The sequence below is a fragment of the Rhipicephalus sanguineus genome, chromosome 8, assembly GCF_013339695.2.
Source record: "Rhipicephalus sanguineus isolate Rsan-2018 chromosome 8, BIME_Rsan_1.4, whole genome shotgun sequence".
In the NCBI taxonomy this organism is placed as follows: domain Eukaryota; kingdom Metazoa; phylum Arthropoda; class Arachnida; order Ixodida; family Ixodidae; genus Rhipicephalus; species Rhipicephalus sanguineus.
The window spans coordinates 104,623,805-104,648,667 of NC_051183.1; the positions used below are offsets into that span (position 1 = coordinate 104,623,805).

General features: G+C 44.0%; 1 protein-coding gene across 1 annotated transcript in view; it reads left to right on the top strand.

The window, feature by feature from the left end:
• Positions 1–1,036: 1,036 nt before the first annotated feature.
• Positions 1,037–24,863, top strand: part of LOC119403422 (luciferin 4-monooxygenase) — a 34,601-nt gene continuing 10,774 nt past the window's right edge. The window contains exons 1-5 of the mRNA XM_049418321.1: positions 1,037–1,165; positions 3,587–3,788; positions 11,582–11,768; positions 15,683–15,851; positions 23,096–23,116. Of these exons, the coding sequence (XP_049274278.1) occupies positions 1,037–1,165; positions 3,587–3,788; positions 11,582–11,768; positions 15,683–15,851; positions 23,096–23,116 (708 nt within the window). The remainder of the gene's footprint in view (positions 1,166–3,586; positions 3,789–11,581; positions 11,769–15,682; positions 15,852–23,095; positions 23,117–24,863) is intronic.

A 24,863-nucleotide genomic window follows, 5' to 3' on the forward strand; every position in this document is an offset into this window, starting at 1 on the left:
TTAGTTTGCTGAGCATCGATTTTAAAGTATGAAAGGCTGTCCTGGAATTTCAGAATTACGTTTAATATCTCGAAATTGTCATTCCTAGAATAATCGAGGAATCCTGAGCATATGCGTATTGCCTCCCCCATTCAAGATAGCCTCATAGTGCCATTTTTTTCGTTCCTTTTGAAGCTATCACCATATAAATACTGCAATTCATTTTGATGTTTTAATAATAACTTTGGTACGTTTACCACTAAGATCGGCTGAGCACATGCTTGTCCTCTCATTCATAAAATGTTCTTCAAAATTTTACCGCTTGGTGTATCTTCAGATCATCAATGTTATGCTGAAAATTGTGCACAAGATTTCTCACACGTATTGCACCGTCAGGCGAACTGAAGGTCTTAACGTTTGTCTGAGAAGCAAATATTGGTTGCCGAATAATATTCCATCATCGTTCCTCTTGAGGCAATGTCCTTGTCAAGTGGGACAGGACGTTGTGAACTAAATGTAAACCATTAGGTGACTGTACGTGCTGAAAAAAAATGAACAAAGAACTCATAATTTCTCATTGTTAAATTACCGCCCTACCACAGAAGCCTGAAATATGATTGTTGCACAGCAGGTCCTGCTAAAGCGTAAAGAAAGAATCCAACATTTGTCCTAATATAGAAATATGTTTAAACAATGAGTTGTCAACAACACATAAATTTCGATAATGCCCACTCGAGCGATTCGTTTACTTACGCTGATTTGAGCTGAATTCTTTTAAATCCGCAAATATCTTAGATGTATTCCTAAATTTTTGAAGAGTTTTCACATGTAGCACTCCCCTCTGCATTGCCTTCGGGTCTTCAGGTTGCTAATAAATAATAAATAAACGTGCCGACACATTAAGGGTATATACCTACTATGAATTCATGGACCCAAGAACTGAACATGGTTTCTTGACGTGAGGAAATTTAGATAACCGGGATATGAATTATTGCATTTTTCAGAAGAGAAAATCCTAACAGCAGCGGAATCCCCGAGAGAACTGCCGAGTGCTGAGATGATGGAGGCGCCCATCAAGGATGGGGTGGTATCATCGCCATACCCACCTGTAGAGTTGATCCAAGATGAGACATTGTATCAGCACATCCAGAAGCGCTTCCTGGAACATGGTGATAAACCAGCGCTGGTACGTAGTGGCTTCAATCGTTCTTTGAACGACGGAGCTGTTACAGCTTTTCGTTCCGCCGGTTGGGGTCGCCAGAAAACTATCATTATCATCATCAACAGCTTCTACCTTATATGTCATCTCGCGTCCCCTACAGTGCTATTGGAATCATTGCCTAATTAGAATTTCGCTAATTAAGACGCCTTATTAAGACCTTGCCAACAAGGAACTTCATATTTAGGACCATGCTAATTAGGCATTCTTAATAATGTAGGTCGGCCATAAGCTCCGCTGTTAGCCCGGCCTTGCACCATGAGTGCAAGATGGGAACATGTCTCACGCGCACAGAAGTGAACATGTCTTAACCCTTTGCGGTCCAAAACCTTTACCCACTTTCCGGCTCTAGCGGTCCGAAACTATTTCGCCAGTTTCTGGCGCCGCGAATAAAAACACAAGCTGTGGAAGAGAAACGCACAGGATATTTATTTTTGCTCCTGCATTCTGCAGGCAACTCTTTTAGTGATATTTGGGCAACGTATGATACCGCCCAAAGCATTCCCCTGTGTGCAGGCCAGGGTTATTACTGCAGGTTTCCACCGCCGCCGTCGTCGTCGTCATCACTCACTTCTGTCGAATCACTGTCATCACTGTCTGGTGGAGGCACGTAATTCTCTTCCTCACTAAAGTCATCCTCGCTTTCGCTAAAAGCACCGCCGTAAAACGCACGCGGTGAAAACGTGGCCATGCTTCTCAGCGAACCGCGCGCGCGAGTGGGTACGCTCTAGGCCCCGTGCTGATCATAGTGCTGCACCCTAGTGTCAAAAAAGGAAAACCTCAACAAACAAAGCTCACTTATTCCTCAAGAGATGGCCCTTCATGTATACAAAAAATGCGCGCGACTCGCGGTGAGAAAACAGCAAAATTTAAACCACGAACACCCTTGTCGGGCGGGGCCCGACAGCGGACCGCTACGGCCGTGTTGCGTTGTCGGGCGCTGCCCGACAACGGACCGCAAAGGGTTAATCTATGGCGCTGAATACCAACTTCAAAAACTTAGATGCACTAAAAATTTCTGGTCATGCACTCTACTTATTCACAGCTAGATACAGTGTAAATACAGGAAAAAATAACAGAGATGTGGAGTCATCTGCCCCTTGCTGGTCATTTTTCGCGATGCGTTTGTCTATGAATTAGGTCGCTTTTTTCTGTATTATCTTATTGTACAAAAGCGTTTGCATATCACGATCAACGACTCCCTCGTATAATAGGTTGTCAATGTCAAAAACCCTGCTCCCCTTGAAATACGTTCCAAATGGCGACCACTTCTTATTAGCCCTATTATAGCTCTGGTCACCCAATGCGTGCTTTCGAGCTTTCTACTATTTCCAATATCCATCTCACCACATTGAGTAATACTCCCTACATATCACAAAATCTTGCAGCCGCAAAGTGCCAGAATCGTCATGCACGTTTGTGACTAGAGAATAAATACTAAACAGAAGGCAAAAACAGCTGTTTTAAGGGCTCTCTATGCCACTTTGTGCAATAATATCTCTTGGGTATCTTCCCACAACCACTTCGTCGATGTTCAATGCTATCATGAGTGAAAGAAATTCGATTGATACAATTTGTAATGTTATACGAAGGAAGGCTAGCAACTATCTCTGTTGGATCGGACCTCGCGTAAATAAAAGAACGCGGGTTCCAAGGAATACGGCCGCTCCTGGGTGAGAAACACTTTTCGTGCTGTCAGCTCCCTAAACGCAAAGTAAGCGCTGAGAGCGCACCTAGTTTACGAGCCATCTCCTGATGTCTGTCGAGATAGCGCGCTCCAACGGCGACCGCGCCCTTCAAGGACACCAGATCCCCCCCCCCCCCACACCCTTCCCCTGGAGTCCCTTCATGCTCCTTACGAATGAGGGGCGGGCTGTTTCCTCCCTCCTTGAGGCGCAATCGACGGCAGGACTCGCACGCGGGATGATGTTCTCACATGCACCCTCCGTGTGACGAGGATGGCCGGCACTTTTCACCTCTGCTGCAGCCGCGTTCGTCGGCAGCGCGCGCTAGCGTTTACTCGTTGGTAGAACATGTGATGCGCGCAGTGATGTTATTATGTTGGACTTGATACGAAAAATGAAGACGCCGTCGACGACGACAAAAATCCATCGAGAGTGTCCATGTAATCGCTATCGCAATAAAGCGCAGTTTTCAAATGCACCAGGCCTGCTGGCATGCCAATTCTATGCTGCTGTTGATCTCGATTGCGTGACAACACAATTTTGTGGAAAATGCTCTTCTGTGGCGCAGGGATTTCTTTGCTTGTAGCACGCCGTCCTACATTCATGTGTCTGACATTTAGCAATTTGTGCATGTTCCCAAAAGCCCTGTAAATGGTGGCAGAAGATATTTTTGTCATCGACATTTTTTTGCATCAATACGCAGGAACGGAATGGGGAATTGCTGACCTTCGCAGATGTTTTATCTCTCATTGAGCGATACGCCATTGGATTCCAGCGGTATGGTGTATCCTCCGGGAGTAGAGTATGCGTTAGTGCTGCGAATTCTGCGGAATCACTGATCGCCGCGTACTCCCTGTGTTGCCTCGGCGCCACTGTGGTCTTGGTCAAAACAACTCTACCAGAACGTAAGTCACATTAAATCTGCCAACTGCGACTCTGCGTCTCCGCCTACTTCGTATTTATTTTCTTGCAGTCCACATTGGTGCGTAAAATGCGCAAATCTATAAGAGGCCATTACAAAAATATTATTGGTTTGCTCATTTTAGCACCTGCCTGAATGTGTGCTGGATATACAGTTAGCCCAAGACGATGTCCCTAGTGCTCTACTCAGTTGCTGCTTAAGGAAAAACTACAGAATACTAAAGAAGCCATCAGCGGATCGCGCGGATTCTAACTGTACGCTAGTTTTGATCGTTTTGTCGAAATTTTCTAAACATTCGAATTAGCCGTTCAAGCTGCAATGTACCTCAGTCATGTGCGGTATAGGCGGGCACTATATGTTTCATCTTGCGAATTCAGGTGTTTCAAGGCCACTAGCCAAAATACTGAAATGAGATGTACTTCTACCTTTTTTTAAATAATTGTGCCCGAAAATACTTTAATATCACGCCGAAGTCAATCCAAACACTTGGCAAACACAACGTGCGCACGATCATGTAGGTAAGCATGCAATGGTCAACATGGCATTTTAACAATTTTACTCAAACCAGAAACCATTATTGCACTGATAATATTTTGTAAGGATTGTAGACGGCGTAGGATTGTCCCACGTGCTTCTTCATTTAATTTATAATAAACATGTCAATCGGACCACCTAAATGTTGCTGTGCCATTTTTTATTGCAACAGCAATAATATGATAAGCCTCGGCTGCTTTTTGGCGTCGGCGTCGCCTTTGCGTCACCGTTGCCGTCATGTCGTATGTATGTACATGCGTGCACATATATATAAAAGCCACAAAAAATTATTCAGAAAAATATTTTCCGAACAGTGGATTCGAACCTTCAAACCCTCGCTCCGCAGCGCGCTGTGTTAGACGGCTCGGCCACGGTGTGTATGCCCTTAAGCATTCTAACAGCGAGCTACTTATATTCGCCTTTTCGGTCGGTTTCAGCATTGTGATAGAAGCAGCACGTGTTGCACCCAAGAAACTTCCGGTCACCTCAGATAGCGCTCTCTAACGCCGATGCAGAAAGCGGATTTTTTTTTGTGTGTAGCGCAAGAATAAGGAAATGCTGTTTTTCCGCTTTCAGGTAAAAGGAAGGCGCATAAAGTGAAGCCCTAACTCTTGTAATGCTGCGTGTGCAGCTTATAAGCATATTTATTTAAAATATTTCGGCACACACAGGGAGAAAAGTGTTGAAAATGTGTGGGCTACTTGCTAAGGCTTTCGTTCCCCGCCAATGCTACTAGGCGACGCCGGCGCACAAAACCGGAAGGCGTCCAGCAGCTGTGTTTGTAAACAGCGAAAGGGTCTATACACCATATATCGCTGGCGGTACGCAGAGCTCGGAGGCATGTTAGCATTTTCTCTGCATTGCCAGCGAGATGGCGCTCTTCACCTCCATTCCTTCTACTGTCCCTCATATCCGTGCTCCTCATCATCACTTTCGTTTCCACCGCCTTGCTTACTATACAGTGCAAGGTTAGGGTACGCTCTTCTTACGTTCTTTGGCAGTCCAATGATTACGACGCTTCCTTAAGGTCGCGGGTACGCGGGTTCGAAGCTCGGCTCGCCGAGAAATTTTTTTCGCCGAGAATTTCACTTGTTCTTTTTCTTTCGGTCTCTCTCCTTATTTCTCTTTCTCTCTGTACTCAGTATCTTGCCCATAATAGTTACTACGTTTCTCCCTGGACAAATCGGCGCACCTGTCCTAGGAGTGCAGCAGAACAGGAAGAAAAGGACAAAGAGAGAGCGTGCCGGTTCACGATGATGACTCTTTTCGATCTACGACCCACGGCAAACGTCTCTACTGTAAACTTATTTTTATTATCATTATTGTTGCTGTAAACAGGACAGAAACAGCGCAAGGTCGAAATGCTCAAGACACATGCGTTTATCTTACTGCGCGAACGCGAGTTTATTGCATGAACGCGAAGTATATAGTTGCAGGTTCTACGTAAAAGCAGTTTCCGCATTGGCTGCGCCAGTGTCAATTCCTACCAGCAAGGTCGGCCTGAGAGCATTCAAAGTATTCAGCATGTTATTCACTAGCGTGAAAAATGTAACGGAATATTAGGACATCCTGCAGCGTGGGATTTCGACTGGCAAATATTATTCAGAAAATGTGACGAAGGCTCCATATGCTGAAACAAATACACACACAAATGCACAGACGAATATGTGGCTAAGCAGAGTACAAAATACGCAGCGCTGAAAGCCGGAAACGCCCTAAACGAATGGCTCGTTTGGAAGTGATCGTACAGGGTGCTTATCTGTTTATTTAAGTTTCCGCATTTGGTGCTCATGCGCGCTCGATTGTTTTGGTCATGGCATGCTATCCTCTGCGTCTGAGCTATCTGTACCGTTAACGATGGCCCGGCCCTACTGACAGTACACGGTAACAAAGGTGACGTCAATTCTTCAGAGAAGATATTTTCTGTAGGAGGCTGGTCGCTCATTCCGGTAATGTGATGGCCTTTTATAGAGAAGTTAAAGATTGGTCCGGCAGATCATCGGAAACTCATTGCTCCACCACCAGGTATAATGTGCTTTCATTACAATGTTGAGCGTCAAGAGTGATACCGTCATGCAGCCAAAATCGGCGAAAGCAAGACTTGGAGTTCCTAGTTATTACTAAGACTTCAGCTTCCATCTTCTTTGCGTCATTATCTTCTACACTGCAGCGAGAACGGCTCGAATACCACTGCGGAATTTTTAGATTACTGCTCGGCGCTACTTTTGTGACGCGCTTGCCCACACATAAAACATACAGAATTTGTGAGACATACCATTTGGGATGCTCGGTCACCATCGAAGCCGTTTAGCGAACACGGCGAGGAGGTGAAGCCGTGAGGGCAATATAGTATCAAAGGCCAGGTTGTGAACGCGTTCATGAACGTTTAAACCACTGTGCAGGGATACCGTGACGCATCAACGACTACACCGCCATCGTTGTTATAAGAGTGCTCCACTGCAACGCACAATTTGGGAAAGCAGGGCTACATAAAACAGGCTAGCGTAACCCCTTAAATTCAGCTTCACTGCTGAACAAAACTGAAATGCTCAGAAGACCATGTTTTAGATGGAATATAAGCCGACCCAGGTGCAAAATAAGAAGACACTACAAAATTAATTTCTTATTTAGTTGATTGTTTTTCGTTAACCCGAGGCGTCCTTTGGCGCCGTCGACATTCCCGTTGTTGCTACCTTCTTCGTCATTCGCGTGTTGCTCTTCGAGACCCCGCACGATGGTTGTAGAAAATACGAGGCATTCAGAGTGCGTTTTTCGACACTTACCTTTTTTATTCACGCTTGACAGTACCAGTTCGACGCTGGCATAATTATTTTTCACAAGGGCACCGGAAAGTTCCGCAACCTAGCAGTAGATAGCTTGCAAGGCAGGTTTTAGCTTTCTTTCTAGAGCACTGCCATTTGCATGTACGTGTGCAAATAGTATATATATATATATATATATATATATATATATATATATATATATATATATATATATATATATATATGTGTGTGTGTGTGTGTGTGTGTGTGTGTGTGTGTGTGTGTAACATTAGCTCCCATGAATGGGCCCATACAGGGCGCAGTTCCGGCCAATACTTTACTCCCTCGGTGACTCACGGGGGGACACAATGGTAGTTTTATCCTCCATACATGACAACAATTACTCCTTTGCTTGTGATACTTGTGTTCCTTTGGTGAAGAGCACTTGGATATTTTTGCACTACGATAAAAAAAGACGCACTGTCAAATGTTCGCATTTGTAACGGAAAACTGAGGGCAATAGCCGATAAATCATTTTGCTGGAATTGCTCTCATCCGTTGTCCACAATACGAGGCGTACTTCCGGAAATATAATTTTCCGATGACCTAAACAAATAGGAAAATATTGGCTGCACGGCATATTGCGTCTGTAAACTAAGGCACTATCATTCCTGACATGAGGTGCGACACCACAGCTGTTTCACAGCGAAAGCTGTTATGAGATCATTTCAGCGGGCGTTTTTGGCGCCGTAGTTGTCCGCCGCCGCCGCCGATGTCCGCAACCACTATCGTTCGAAATAGGAAAAACAAACGAAATACGAAAAAGATGGTTGATTCCTCCATCATAGGAACCGGAATAACACGAAAGTGAAGCGTGACCTTACAGAAATAACTGAATGTTTACTAGACATTGATATAAGAGAGTTTATACAATGTAAATTGGTGTCTGGCAGCTATAGTACAGTTTAACGTGGATGCAACCACTTTGATGATTGATGAATCGTCCATCCCGACGACTAACCTTCATGTCAGATGATTAACAAACCCTTGTGGTAGCTGTAGTAGGTAACGGTGAAAGCGTAATCAGAGAACGAGATGTGATAGCCAGAAGAGCGCCGCATATTGGACGCAGAACTTGCTCGCCATCCCGCGGCATGTTAAAATGTGATTGACCACCACGGCCGGACTAGTGGGAAAGACAAAGCGCGTCGCGCCGCGCCGGTAGCCCGGCCGCGATTTTTCTCGGGACGAGCGCGTGAGCGCGGAACGCGGTGTTGCAGCCAGGTGAGGCAGGCGCGCGTCGCAGAGCCTTATTAGCAGAACCTTATTATAGCCTCGCTCATAGCGTGATGCTATGAGCGAGGCCGACGCTTTCACGACGCTTGGGCTAAAATCACCACCTCGTGGTGTGTTAAGGCATTGACAAAATTGAACTTCTATTGAAAACGCGCTGAATCGGACGGACGTGTAACGCGTTGCAGGTGCTAATCGCGGAGGCCACAGTAATGGCGAATTACTTTACCGCTCCCAGAGATCAACACCACCCCGCCGACCGGGGGAGTGGTAGGTATAAAAGGCGCGTTTGTAAAGCCGCTGGAATCTGTGACCATGGCGCAGTGGATAGCGTGCCCGGCATGTGTTGTTGTGGACCGAGCGGTAGTGGGTTCGATGCCCGTTGATGGAACTTTCTTTCTTTGCCATCCGATCGTGTAAAATTTTCGACGTCATTTCCGTGACTGAAATACATCACGGAAATCTTGGTGGACCCCGGAATAAAACACTTTCGTATTAAAAAAATTCCAGATGGAATGAGGTTCGAACATGGGCCCTCCGCGTGGGAGCCCAGTATTCAACCTCTGAGTCATGCCGATGCTTGAAACTGCTTTGCAAAATGATCCTATACAGGCTTCATCTCGGCAAGGAACCACATATACATATGGAATACAGCGTGGTATATTGGTAAAATAAGCACCAAGCATTGCACAACGCGAATTCTCTAACCAGGCGTCACACAATGCGAATTGCACAACAAAAAAGTTTTTGAATGTTTCCAACGCATTAGAAAGGGCTCCGCCATAATTCTTTATCGTCATCTGGCACAGCATCAAAAAAGTGCGCATAATGCCTTACATGCGTTTAGCAGGTACCACGGCTCTCCGTAGAATTACGAAAAATGGGATAGTGCATGCTTCCCTACTTCTCAAAAACTACAATTATGATAGCGTAGTGGGTTCCTCGCAAGTGCACTTGTACTAGTTGCCAAGGAAGCCCATAAGCGCATGATCCATTTCCTCGGGGTCCCAATAAAGTTCTTCGACCCCCCCCCCCATCTCTCTCCCAAGTCAACGTATGTTATACAGCATGGCGGGAGAGGGAAATAGCGACCGGGCGTCGCCCAATGCAAATTACATACCTGGTGGGCCGTTTAAAGCTTCCAACCCATTAATCGCTTCTCCGCAGAATGACGAATAGTGGCTTAGTAGGCGCTTCCCAACTTCACAAAACTTGTGATTTATGGCGTAGTGGGTACCATGCAAGTGTACTTGTGTTAGTAGCCTCAAGAGAGGATTAAATGGGCTCTAGAAACGCCGCTCTTCCAGCTTTCGCTGTGACTGTGCTGCGGTTTCAGCGCAGGCCTGGCGTTTTGTTTTTTGCAGGTGATGTGCTTTACCAGTTAGAAGACAGTGAGATTAGCTTCATCTTAACGGACAAGGGGAATTGTGAGAAAATTACCAATATACAAAGAAAGTTCCAATTCAAGGTAATAACTTCCGCGATATTTTTAATAGACTAAGAACCCACAACGCGCGTACACGAAGCAAACGTTACGAGCCTAAGTATACCATTGCAAATTTCTAAACATAATAACATTGAACGAAACATATAGAGGCTTTAAATCACTGAAAATGAACGTGCGCTTTCAGCGGTAGGACATTTCGAGAAGCAAGCATGACCAGTGCCTAAAGAAGATATGTCGCATGCCAACCTTCTTGCTGCAGCAACCAAGTTTCTTTATTATATATCTGCATTCCCTTCTAAGATGCTGTTTACCACTTCATTGTAAGCATGTTAGTCCTTGAATTTTTATATTACGTTTGAAATAAAGCGCCCACATTGCGTAGTGCGAGAGAGTAATTCAACAAGTCATTTAATTTGCTTATAAGAGAATTCGGCAAGGCTTGGGGCCTTTTTTCATGTCAGTAAGAGAAAGCGACGTAGAACGCCTACGTAAAACATACATCGAAGATACTAGGAGTCATATCTTGAATTACAGCCAGGTTTTTGCAGCTACACGTGCCTCCTTTTAAAATACAACCTATCCAATTCAGAATAATATACGGACTTGGAAGGCGAAAACTAAATATTGTAACATTATATTCGTGAATGCTCCAATAAGTAAAATAGAGGCAGTGCTTTGTATCACTCTATATGAATTGAAGTCAGGACTAATATTCAGCTCTCTCCCTCACTAGTACACAACTCAGGTGCGTATCTTGCATAACATGTTTTAATACGTCACTCTGTTCTCGCTATTGATTTGAGCAATTCCGGACCTGATGATCTCAAGTTTCTATTGCTAAAGCGCGCCACTTACCCCCTCGTGGAATTCAACTAGGAGGATATGCTATGCTCAATAATATACGCCTAATATTTCAATCGTAAGAAAATACGACGGCCATACAGGTTTGACAACTGTGTAATTTTATCGCAGTTCTATGACTTATATGCTCCATCTCAGTTAACGAAACAGAATTTTTCATACAAAAAAAGTCTGTGTGTCTGTGTCCAAACGTTGTGTGTCTGTTTACTGTCTTTCTGACAAGATGTCTGTATGCGGAAATTTAATTGTCCCAACATGGAATTCCGACGTCATCCAAATGCGCTATAGCTAATATATGTATTTCCAGAAATATTTCGTTGCTCTCGGTGCTAAAATATTGATATGGTGAATCAAGATTACACTTCTCTAACGTAGAATATTAAACTTGGAATCATGTTTAACCGAGTATTCCAGAACAGTACTTGCAGACATTTGTCATCCGATAATTTTATGTGTGTACCTTATTGTGATATTTTCCCAGTGTAGCAAACTAGACAGTTCACTCGAGATTCTGCCCAGTTTTGAAATATTGAATATTTGCACTTCACTTCTTAATACTGAATGAATAACGTGCGGTCCTACTACAATAATATACATGACTCGAACAACTAAAACACGGAGTACAGATTTCTACCCAATCAAGCGACGAAATGCATCCGTCTCTGACACTTATTTTGTGTTACTTGTTCCTTGTGATAGTCTACTGAGCTTTCTAGTGTTAATATAGAGGGGTGTAATTTTCCTATATTTAAATATATAAAGTTGACCTATGGCGATGAGTCATTTTTAAAGGGCTTCCGTTACAATCTTTCCGTGTGCACATGCCCAAACAATTTATCTGGTTTATGCAATATATTTTGTAGATGCTGTTTTCCATAGACCCTACACCCGACTTCGTGTGCGTTCGAGACTTCGAGCGGAACGATTGCAGCGAGTTTCAAGCGCCGCGAATTGAAGACACTAAAAACCACATCATGCTCCAAGTTTACACATCAGGCACCACGGGTCTTCCGAAAGCACTAGAGATCAGCATGTACGCGTATATTACGAAGGTGGAGTATAGCAGGTGAGAGCATTGTCGAGTCCTAATAACGCGTGCCTACTACCTCTGTAGGTTTATGCGGATGGTTCAACTATGTTGGACCATGCTGTGTTGTGCGATTGAGTAGTAGGTGGGAAATAAACTTGGTTATCAAGAGTTATGTTAAATTACGTTTGTTTAAAATAGCAGTAAAGAAAACCTAATTCGCAAACCGGATGAGTACATGATAGCGATAAAAATAATACACACAGTTAACTAGGGAGGACATACACTATGTGTAATCTTGCTCAGTCCCGCAATGTTTGTGAGGTTCTCACAGATAGACGCATGTGCGAGTGTTTGGGGACTTTCAGTGTCAGCGCTTGTCCTGTTGTCTTCCACTTTTTCGTCTTCGTCTACGTGAGCCTAGATCAGTCAAACCATTCATTTCAACCAACTAGCCCAGTTATCGATTCTCTTCAATATCAGCCCATATCTTCTCCAGGTACTTATAAGGTAGAGACAGCACCATGAATAAACAGCTCAATTGAAAGTACGCGCTAATAAGAATATAGTTAACAAACAGCTTGACACTAGCTTTCGTAATTTCGTCTGCATAAAATTGTGCTGAAGTAATACCTGGCGTGTTGTCAAAGTCCCTGTGTTTAGAAAAAAAACATGATCTATACCACTATAAAGACCACGTAAGCATCACGCATGTAGTGTTGTTCTTCCTGCTATGACGCTGCGTCGCTGATTATGAGGGCACTGGTTTAATTACGAACCGCGGCTGCCGCGTTTTGATGAGGGCGATGTGTACGAAGTTATGTACTTAGCTAGAGACGGATGTTAAAGAGCTCAGACGGTAAATATTAAGTCGGTGTCACCCAGAACCGCATGCCCCATTATCCAAACCTACCTGTGGTTCTTAATAGCTGAGAACCATGTGATAGTGCGTGCGACGAATAGATTACATCGTGCAGGAAATGTGCGCCTCGGCCTATGCGCCGAGCGGCGATATCAAAGCCGGTTGCATAATTGCTTAGAGCCGAGTGGATGCTACTATTATTACTGAAACCTTCATTTTCGCGATGTTAGCTCGTCGCATTAATGGAAAATCAACACTTCTATAATGTTTAGCTTTCCTTGTAAGTTCCTTAAATTGTTAATACGCGTCCTTATTGCCTGTTGTTACGTGCATGACCATTTTGTAAGGCCTCTCTCAAAGACTGAAAAATTGATGAAATTGGAACGGTAATGTCAAGCAGAGGAGTTTATGGAAGTATTCCTTTTTGCAAATAGCGCGCTTCGAATTATTGCCAACATTACTAGTCTACATTGCTGCTGTATGCAGAATCATAATTATTCCCTCCAATCTCTAATTACCCCTATCTTACGCCAGCAGATTGCAATTCATGTCTGCAAAATTACCCATTTTTTCCATCGTCTAATTTCGTATCCTCAAGTACTGCGCTTCTCATTCACTGATCGCAACTTCCTCACTAGGAAGCTACCAGCATACTTTCCTGCATACTGCAACGCGTAACAAAGTTTCCTTTTTTCCCGTACGGTAGAGTAAAATGCCAGCTGCTCCATCTTGCGTAACGTCGTGCCTATAACCTTCATTTTCTGCCAGTTCACTACCACTGCAGTGTGTTTCACTACCTTTATCAGCCTCTATCATTCTGCCCGCTTGCCAGTGCCGGCAAAATTTATTTATGCTGCCATTTCTTCCCGAAAAGCAAGAGAAAATCATGCTAAAGATATGGGGCTTCTTATAGATTTTGGACATACATACAGGCATTGTAGGTTTGCAGACAGTGTGTTACTATACTAAATTCTGGAAAAGCAGTGCAACGGAACGTGAGGGGAGGCACGTGTTCATCAGTTTTGCAAAACGTTTTGTTATTGCACGTTGTGTATAACGAGGAAATAATAATCACAGCGTGAGAGGTAGTGCGGAGGTATTAAGAAACTCAAATATTAGCGGTTGCTCGTCGCCTCTCCTCTCGACGTTTTATTCATCCTTCTGGATTATCGTTTATAACATTTCTATCCCAAGAAATTGTGCTCATCACTTTGTGCATCAGTGCAAATTTTTCATTCTTATTACTCATTGGAACAATGTACTGTGTTGCTATCCTACGTGTTCCTGTAACGAAAGAAGATGTGTTTAAACATCGACACTGTTGTTCTGCGCATGTAACAGTGATGTCACAGTCGTTTGTACACCGAAAAGCATACATACGGATGGTTTTCTTATACCATTCCGGGTTTCTTTTCGAAAGTCTGACAGAAAAATCAGCGTTGTCTGTCAGAGAAAAATCGATATAGATGCCAATAAATTGTAACATGTTAGGGCGCAGACAAGAACGCCAGCTAAAGAAGAAGGCGAAGACGGTTGTTGTTGGTGCTCGCGCTTGCTCGGCTTGGACCGCTGATAGCTTCAGCTGCTGCAATGTTCTAATAAACGCGTTACTGCCTCAACGTTAAACGCATACCATCAAAATAAATAAATAAATAAACTTCGGTTTGAGAGCGAATCGCACTTAGACTTTCTGCATGGCAAGCAGTTGCTCAAGCACAGAGCCATAACAATGCTTGGAAGTACTTCTAAAAAAACCCCTTTGCAAATGTCATGTAACGCTAGCAGTCTCCTTAAACATGTCATGTAGCGTGGCACAAGCGTAGAATCACGCAAGGCGTCAAGCCTTTTGGTTTGCACAACGAGTGAAGAGATTAGAGGCCCACCCATTACAAAGCGAGGAGATATATTAAATGAAAACCATCAGTAAAAACACCAACAAAATGAACAGCTTTTGCGTAGTTTCGCGTTTTGCCTTGCGCACGCGTAGAACTTCGGTGATTCGCATAAGGACAAATTATGGCACTGCATGCACTTCGCAGCTGTATTTACAGTAAGCATTCTAGCATTATTTTAAACAGTCAATCTTACTGGCACAGACGCTCCTTTCCTTGCGGAACGGTTGAGGCATCCACCGAGCAGAGAAGCGAGGCCACCGATTGAGATGGCGATGCGAACGGAGCCGGATTACGCTATCGCGTCCTACTTTTGAGCCTACGCTCAAGCGTCCTTCATTTTTTTTCGTTTCTTATTGCACATATTTTAGAAACCACTTGAAATGTTGATTAGATAAAGTTTATGTTACACATGAGCAAATTCCTCAAAATTGCTGAAATTAGTTCCAAATATCTTTCAACATCAGAATTTCCAACATCACACAGATGTTTAAAACCACGAAAACTAGATTAAGGCATGTCCGTGTATGCCCCTTAAATATCGTGTTAGCTATTTCGCCATGCCTACAGAATGCACAGGCTCTAGTGATATATTGTTATAATGCTTTTTCAGAGCAGCTGTTCTTGCGAACCATCTGCCGGTGTCGTCACTGTTCGCCATCTGAGGCGTTTTTCAAAGCAGGCCACGTGACAAGGGGAAAATGAGGAGTCTCCTGAATGAGACAAAGGGAATAATGTCACATTCTAGACAGCCCCATGAGGTGTAAGTGATAGGGGAGGGGTGAATAAAGAAATCACCTGTGGTGGAAACAGTCTCAGTGTATTAAGCCCTATGTCTGCGTTACAAAGCGAACCATATAAACAAGATGCTGAGAAAGTGAAACACCAAACACGTAGGGCCTCTGAAAACGTAACTGCTGACATAAAGTGACGGTATTGTCACGTGGTCGTGACGTCGACGAAGGTAGCACTCGGCGTGTCCAAAATGAAACTTTTTGTTTGGCGGAATTTGTTGCCGGGAAAAGAAAAGTCAAACTACTGCAATACACACTGTATCCTGATAGCGGCGAACAAAGCGTCGGCCGTCGATTAAAAACTGCTTATGGCTGGGACGCGCCGTCTTTACACATCACGCATCGAAGTTTCCAGTTCTAAGCGGGCGTGGCAGTATAATCACTGTAATATTTGACGTTCCTTAGGGCGACCGAGTTTTTCGAGGACAAAGACGTGGTCCTCGAATGGAATCCACTGACGCATATGTGTGGATTCGTCATACCGATGATTGCCTTCCTCACGGGAGCCATGGTGGTGCCGTCAACGGGAGGACTGTCTCCAAAAGAGTTCGTCGAGATTGTCAACAAACATCAGGTAACTCTTTAACAACACCGTAATTAATGAAAGCCTGCCCTCAAGGTGCTACCGTTGCTTACCTGTTCGCGATCACTTCAAACATGCAAGTAATAACTGCGCTCTATCACCGCATGGCCCGCGCAAAAAAAAAAGTCTCCAAGTATAAGTTGTTTCTTTGCAAGCCTTGACTTTCTTGTCCTTCAGCCTCTCAAATCTGTAGCGTTCTCTGAAGTGATGAAGTTGTCAACGTACAAGGGGATATCGCGACAGCAGACGGGACTTCGCACAAAGCTTGTGAAGCAAAGAACGGTTCGACGCTAAGGTAAAAGTCGTCCTAATGCAAAGGAATTGAATTTTGTGCTGTAGTAATCAGGTTATGGAATCACTGTTCATCTCGAAAGCGACGTTTTGTTACACAGCCATGGTGGCTGGATTGCGGTGGGTCAAAGTTGACCTGTTGCGCTGCACGTTAAAAAAACCAAAGGCAGCCAAAATCATTCTTCATTCTTCCACCACGGCGTGCCTCAAAAGAATGTCGTGGTTTAGGCGCTTATTTCCTATGAAATTTCATTATTAAATGTTATATACAGACTTACCTATTGATAATATGCAAAGAGACTTCAACGTCGTGATTATCCGGGTTGCTGAACTGGGTTGTACAGTGTGTTTTGCGGCCGCGAATGATTGGAGAGAAGCGGCGAAAGAACACATATGGCCTAGGGCGGTGTTATGACTGCACCGTACGTACTTAGCAGGACGGTACCGTGTGATTCGCGGCAACGATTGGGCAGTTTGGATACAGTGAGGATACATGCTACTATTAAGGCTGACGGTCGCTTACGATATCTGGATGCAATGGTATAAGGCCATGGTGTTCCACGGCAGTTGATGTCTAACGGCAACAGCCGTTAGACATCATGCAAATGATGACCAAACATGCAAATAGGTTCCTCGAGTGCGCGAAAAACGTGGTATACAAAATTCCACTGTCCTGCGGAGCTCATTACGTGGGGCAGACGGGAAGGTGTGTCAACGAGAGGCTGAAGGAACATAGACACAATTGTGGCCTCCTGCAAGCTCCGGGGCATCTGGCGACACACTGCAGCAGGTGCACGTGTCATCCTTTGTTTGAAGAAACGGACATTTTGCACACGTCGAGCAAGCGAACCAAAAGAGAGGTCGCCGAAGTCTTCATGATCAGAACGGCAGTAGAGGGCAAGTGTATTAGCGCGCCTTCTATTGCGCTCACCGATATGGAAATCAAGATCATAAAGGAGAGCAGGGGGCGTCGTAGCTAGGGCAGCGTTGCGCATGCGTCGGTCACCGTATATATTTCATTCCATAGTTCTAATAAACAGTTGTTAGTTTGCGCTCATATGTGCCGTGTGTGTGGTCTTTCTCTGTCCCCAGTCACTTGTAAAGTTTGCGCAAAAATCATCGATAATGTTTAACCAACTAGCCCACTGCCAAGTTTTTCTCAACAGCGAGAGGACACAAGTTAATTTTGGTGGTCATGATGACAGGTTGCGGTAAGTCAGGAGGCACTGGATGTTCCGTGGCAACGCTTGTATGGAGGCAGTTGTTGAGAGGAAACATGTTTATTTCGCTGATGATTAGGACGGTCGGTTGCAGATGCGCTGGATAGGGTAGTACTGCGTGTTCGACGGCAACACTTGTGTGGGGGCAAGGGCGAGTACTGCGGGTACAGATGTTGCTTTCAGTGGTGACGACGACGGGTATTATCCGGATGCACTGGAGAGGGCAGTATTGCATCTTCTGCAGCAACGTTTGTCTCTACGGAGGCGGCGAGAGGACACACGTTGCTTTCGGGGATGATGGTGACAGCGGTATACGAATGTTCTCGATCGGCTACTTCGGCGAGTTCGGAGGCAACGTTTGTCTGGGGACAAGTGAACAGTGGACACATATTGCTTCCGGTGATGATGATGCCGGGCAGTATCCGGATACTCTGGTCAGGCTACTACTGCGTGTTCTGTGGCAACGTTTGTCTGGACGCACAGTATGACGACAGTATCCGAATGCGTTGTATAGGTTAGTACTGCGTGTCCTACCGCAACGTTTCACGGTGGTAGCTGGTGAGTGGATAGAAGGATCTTTCGGTGATGGCGATGGTGGGCGGTATTCCGGCACACTCATTAAAATAGTAGAGGGCGTTCCGCGACAGTGATTGTCCGGGGGCCAGTGGTGAGAATATACATTTTCATTCGGCGGCGATGATATAAGGACAATACTTGGATGCGCATGTGTAGGACTGAGAAAACTTCCGCAACCACATCAACTTACAAGAATTAAAAACGCCCAGGTTTTCAAAAACCTGATTTCCATCTTTTCTATGAGGAAGTTATGCAGAAATAAGACATTTATGGGTCATGACTGCTTGGCAAAATGTAGCTCTGTTACTGTGCGTGTTTCATCCATGTCAGCCTCTAGCTTTTCGTTATTTCTGGTTATCCTCTTGACCATGCGCACGGCGCTTGTGTAAAGCGCGATAAGAAAAGGCGCGAAATCGTCGTTGTGGATATTCATTGTTTATTATCAACCGGGTATAAAATAAGGGAATAAATTTAATATGTGGTAATACATCTCCATCGCCACTACTCCTTGGCAGCAAGTAAAGAGTTTTCACTTGAGAGGTAATACTCAGTCTCTCACACAGCGTCACGAAAGCGTGAAAAGTGACCTTGTAATAGGTGGTCGCACACCGAAGAGCGCATAAATACGGAGAAAATTTTGTGAATTTCCTAAATTGCCGGAAAGGCCGCCGCTCCGATCGAGACGGGTGTTGACTGCCTCTTGACCATCTTGAGAGCGCTTACTTGTAGCCACCGGTATGAAATGGTTTGTATGTGCACGAGTAATAGATTGATAGGTAATAATGCACCGTCGAGCCACCTTCGTGATTTTCGACATCTTTACGCAAACATTGGTTTGCTGATTATGCGTTTTAACTCGGTCTTGACAGCCACTGCAAAAGAAGTACCATTTGGTACACTTATGGCCTTCAGTTTTTGAAGTATTTTGTACTGCGTGGGCTTTCAAAGTATGAGCTATTGACATTGGCTGCTTCTATCGACAGCCCGCGCGGGCGCTGATGCGTCTAGCGATATACCATCTTTCGCGTCTTTAAATAATTATGCAGTACACTACACACAGTGTTATTACATTTCCGGTTGTCATTGACTGGCAATTGTATCAGCAAACCTGCGCGGTATTTTAATAAACATCGTAATAGTATCCTAAAGCTGCAACTCACTTTCAGGTTAGTAGCCTCTGCGCATTTCCCACGGCGTTCCGAAAGCTGGTGTTTCAGTTGCACGAAGGACAGGTCCCATCATTGAAACGGATCATTATAGGTGGCACATGTTCAAGTGAAGACCTGTACCATCGAATTCTTCAGGTGAGCTCTGTACAGTCGTATTTTACTGCAAATGTTTGTATTTATTCATAAGTTCATTGCGGCTACTGACGAAGGTATTCATGCTGTTATGATGCAAATATCACATTTGTGATCCAAGCGTCGCAGTTTTCTAAATCTCTTTCTGATGCAGTGTCAACGCACAACAGTGAAAATGTGTATAATATAATTATTATGTGGTTTCTTAGCCCTAGGGGGCGATCGGAGATCTATTCGTTCCGCTTGTTCATTCTCCTGGGGAAGAACAAGCGCGCTGATTGGCTAATACGGGAGATGCCACTCAAGGCAGGTGGGGGGGGGGGGTCGCAATTTTTTTTTTTTTGCTTGATCTTTTCTTTTTTGGTGAAGTCATATCGCGGCATAACGAGTGGGGTGATCGGAGATCTCTGTTCTGCGCTGTTCGTTCTGTACCCATTCTGGCGGCGTGCGCGATTGGCAGAAGCCGGAAAAAACCACGTCTCTGAGGGGCGTAGCCATTTTTTTGCTTTATTTTTTTTTGATGACGCCATACCGCGTCATAACGAGCATGTCGTCTGCTACAAACGAACGGTGCGCGAGACCGTTCGCACGCGTTCTCTCCAGCGAACAAACGGCTTCGCACGGCATGATGCGGTGGTTGCGGCTGCCGCAACAGCTGATTTTGAGAAAATGACGCTTGCGACGTGTGCTTCTCTTGCGGTTGGAGGTGCGAGATGCGTTTGAAGACATGAGCGAGTGCGGCGTTGCTTTCTGTTCTCGAAACGAACAGTGCGAACAAAATCAACGGGCCTGCCACTGGGCTGTGGTCTTACGCGCAGGGACTTCTTAGTTCAAAAGCGCTACCAGCTACTGCCACGTGTCGTCCGGTCCTCACTCGTGAACGACGGCCCCAGTGGGCACGACGGCGTAGGTATCTGTGGGTGCTCTTTTATAAAAGCCAGCAGAAGCTCATTTTGACGATTCGACACCCGGGAGCCAAGCCAGACATTCCGGTGGGACATCTTGAAAAACTGCGCCAACCGCGCTACTTCGCTCTTCTTTTTCGCGTGCGCGACTTCACATAGCGAGCACGTTAGAAAAACTAACACTAATCAACATCAGCGCTCAAACCTATTGCTGTTTCGGAAACTTTTTGAGCTTGAAAAGAAAAACAATATCTTTTCGTATAACAACTGTCTTTATTAGAAGGCGAGAAACACTTCCTTTTGAAATATACGGTCCCCTTGCCGAGGACAAACGATGCGCGTCTACTTCCGGAAAGCTCGCCGCTCACCGCTTGACGATTGGCTGTCCTCTTCCTCTCGGCGGAAGATAGCTGCGGACCGCCCACTTTTGTGACGTAGCACCACCAGAACGAACGCGGAACGAACAGATATCTCCGATCCCGCCGCCCCCCCCCCCCCCCCCCCTATATCGTTATCCACCGCGGTGGTGCAGGGGCTGCGGTAATCTGCCACTGAACCGAAAATTCTGGGTTCGATCACGCTTGCTTTTGATTCGACGTTGAACCACGGATCAGATTACAGCACTACCGCTTAATAGAACTTGCACGCCTTTTACTGAGTTGTCTCTTGTGCCGATTTAGCGGCATGTGTTTCTATGAGTACCCCGGAAGGCATCCTCTTGTCGCCAACAATTCTTTGCAGTCGTAATGATGTAATATTTATTCGCGTACACTCAGATCGCGACATTGTCTGCAATTGTTCCTGGGACATGTTCTTGGTTTATGTCGGAGTTTTCTGTGGGGTACTTTGCTTTGAATGGGCCTTGGCTTTATTCATTATAAGTAATTTTATATGCCCCGAGGCAACATGCTATGATCCAAGTCTGTTAGTCACGGCGCAGTGCATGAATGTTCGCCACAAGGCCAGCATTCATAATGTTCCTTCGAGCGTGCCAGCATTTCCCTGCATAAGCTTTTGCCGAAAAACTTATAATATATTTGTACTTGAGCGGTGCAACAACTTTACATAAAATAACGCTGCCTCCATAGTTAAGGCATAACCACCAACAGAACATGCGTTCGTCACACTTTCGTAATATTTAGCTTGTTTTCTTGGCCCTCGTTGCAGTGAATACAAAAGAAATACACGCACCCTTTTGCCACTCATTGGTCTGAAAATTTAACAATGCGCAGTTAATCGCGGTGGTCAACTTATAATTTGCTACAGATGAATGAGACACATATGCCGAAGGGTTACAATACATTTCTATAAGCAGACGTAATTGAAGCTCTCTGAGTGTGTGATATTGGTCATTACAGCGGTCTACAATTATGAAAGTTACGAATATTCAGTTTGAAAAACAATTACGTGATAATATCACGTAATTTCGTAAGTGTGAAAAGCTGGCTTCAAGAAGGGAGCAGGCTACTAAGATTTCCCTTCCAACGAAAACTATTTCAGCCCCTGCAATACACAACAATGTTCCATTAGTGCACGATGATCAAAAACGCAGTAGCTTATCTTTCCTGGCATAAAATTATGAACAGAAACGATCTCTCACGTGCAAAAGAAGTTACTCACTGGTATCAAAGTACAATCTTTGTACAAATAAAGGATTGGGCGCTTATTCAGAATGTAAAAAAAATAAAGAATATGAACTTGTTAAAAAGTGCAGCTTCCTTAAAGCAGCATCTCTTTTTATAACGCGCGTCAATCAGATCAGTGGAACGTTAACCTCAGTAGAACTAGCTAAGGAGACCAAATGCTGTAGATTTCTTTTCCGAGACTTTGAATGAATGTTTATTTGATCGTGAGTACAATTTCAAGGAAGGTACAGGGGCGAAAGGCGAGCAACGCCTGACAAGGGTCCCCTGCACCCGCAACATATTAGAACATCATGTTACATGGTATATAGATAGTTCATTGGCAGTCTACAAAATACACTCAAAATTGTTATACATTTACATACAGTACATTAAGCCCACAAGACTTAAACAGTATTACTTTGACATACTTTTTTGCAACTATTGATTCTTAGTAAATAAAGGGCAAATGCTGAAAGGTAGCAAACATAACTAAACAGAAATTATGCAAACAAAAAGATTTACAAGCATCAAATTGCAACAAATAAGTATAATGAAAAGCAGTCAAAATAAACAAAGTATATATATATATATATATATATATATATATATATATATACATTTTACAGCAATCACTTTCTCAAACGCTGTGCTACTAACAGTTCCTTCACTTTATTTTTGAACGCATTCCTGGTCGTATCGAATTCAATATTACCTTCTAGCTTATTTAAAATTTTTTGTACTTGGTAGATCACTGTTTGTTTACCATAATTACTTATCTTGAGCCCCATATCGTAAGGAACTTCATCAATGTTGTCGTGTAGATATAATGCATTACTCTGTATATACGGCAGTATTTTGAAATCATAAAGTTCGTTTGCTCGAAGCATTCCGTATTTTAAAAGCAACGGTGGTGACATGGTCGCTGATAGCTTTCATAAATGCGCAATATCCTTTTTTGTAGAGGAATAAGGCTGTTGTAGTTAGTTTTTGTGGTCTTCCCCCAAACCAATATTCCGTAGGATAGTCTGGAGTAGAACAATGAGTTATATAAGTTATTTTTCAGCCAGATAGGTATGAGGGGTGCAATTATATATAAGCATCCCATAGCACGGGACAGTTCGGTACCTATATGGTGAACGTGAACATTCCAAGAAAGGTGCTCTTGAAACCAAACGCCGAGAAACTTTTGCTCTTTAGCCCTGGTTAACTGTTGCCCTTGAAAAGTTGTAACTATTTCCCGGCTTAGTTGTTTGTTAGAGCACGAAATATAACATAATTTGTTTTTGACATATTAAGCTGCAACCTATTTTGTCGCAGCCAAGCCGAGAGCGACGCAAGGTACGTGTTGGCCTTAGCTTCCATATATGTTAAGTATGTTGACCTAAAAAAGACGTTGGTGTCATCAGCATACATAATTAGTTCAGGAGAATTGGGTGTAGTTACAATGTCGTTAATGTAAACAAGAAATAACAACGGTACCAGTATTTACCCCTGTGGAACTCCTTGTGTTAACTTCAATGTCGATGATGTGGCATTTTTTATTTGCACAATTTGATACCGGTGACTCAGATAGTTTTTAATGAGCTCTAGTGCTACACCCTGCACCCCGTATCTAGACAGTTTCTCCAGCAGGATATCATGCTTTATGGAATCAAAAGCTTTCTTTAAATCCAGAAATAAACCAAGTGTAAAGTTCTTGCTATCTATATTTGTAAGTATGTTATTTTTTCATATAGCACAATGCTTTTTTAGTTGATTTGTTTCTTTTTTTGAAAACCGTAGTGGCTTCTAGACAAGAGTTTGTGTTTTTCAAAAAAAGAAGAAATGAGCCTTTGGTTAATCAAACTTTCAAATATTTTCGACATAATGAGGATGACTGATATCGGTCGGTAATTTGATAAATTATTTCTAAGGCCACCTTTAAATATAGCTGTTACTCGTGCTACTTTGAGCTTCTGCCGAAAAACACCGGTTGATAACATGAGAATAATAATGTGGGAAATAGCCCCCGAGATAAGGTGAGAGACGTGTTTTAATTCCTTCGCACCAATCTCGTCAACGCCTCGTGCGACGTTACTTTTCAGCAGCCTTACTGACGCCTCATAACATCCTCATAACATCCTGCATTTATGAAATGCACGTTTAACTCGAATTCAGAGAGTCAAAATAACCTTCATGTATTTCTTCTGTTGTGAGTAGATCTTCGTTACATTTATTTATATTATGGTAATTACTCGCGATATCAAGGCTTGTAGAGAATGCCGTCTGATCGGGTTATATTATTGGTGACCAAACACACAGCACCGACCTAAGCCCCTCAATGTGCATCTTTGAATTGACTTGGACCGCGTAAAACGCATAGCTGACGCCTGAGAAGCACAAGAATGATATGATAGCTTCTATATCATCGTCGACAACCAGCTCCACTGTCAGATGTGTTATGCGGAAGATGATGTTTGGGGCGGATAGTCTGGTTGTAGAAGCGCGGTGGCGAAAACCCCCGTGGCGTTTTGGGCGTGTTGGTATGTCATACTGAAGATTATAGCACAGAAAAAAAAAGGACAAAGGACGACGTGACACACACAGGCGCTATGTGTCTGTCACGTCTTCCTTTTTGCGTGTTTTTCTTGCGCTATAGTCTTCAGAAAACCCCCGAAAGTTTCCTGGCTGAGAAGTTGGTTATAGCTCCACGTGCACATATTGTTGAATATGTAGCTTGTAAGGCGCAAGGACACTGTTGCGTCTCCTGCAATCGAGCAGATTCTGAGTCTACATATATAGCATGTATAGAAAAACTGTACTTCATTGTATAAGTACAAGCAGGGAATGGTGTCATGACCAGGACATGGGAACTACGATTAAAAAATTAGGTAGTGCAAGTGGTAAGGTTATGGTGAGAAAGGCCGGAGGAGACAGGCCGGAGGATGTTTCATGTACGGCTTCAAAGTTTCGAATTGATGAGGCGAGAATAGTGGTTTAATAGACGAATAGCCAGCGAGAAAGAAAGCCAGTGGGCCAGAAATACAGGCTATAACGGGTAAATACCACACAAATGCAACAATATGCCGTATAGTAGGCTATATCG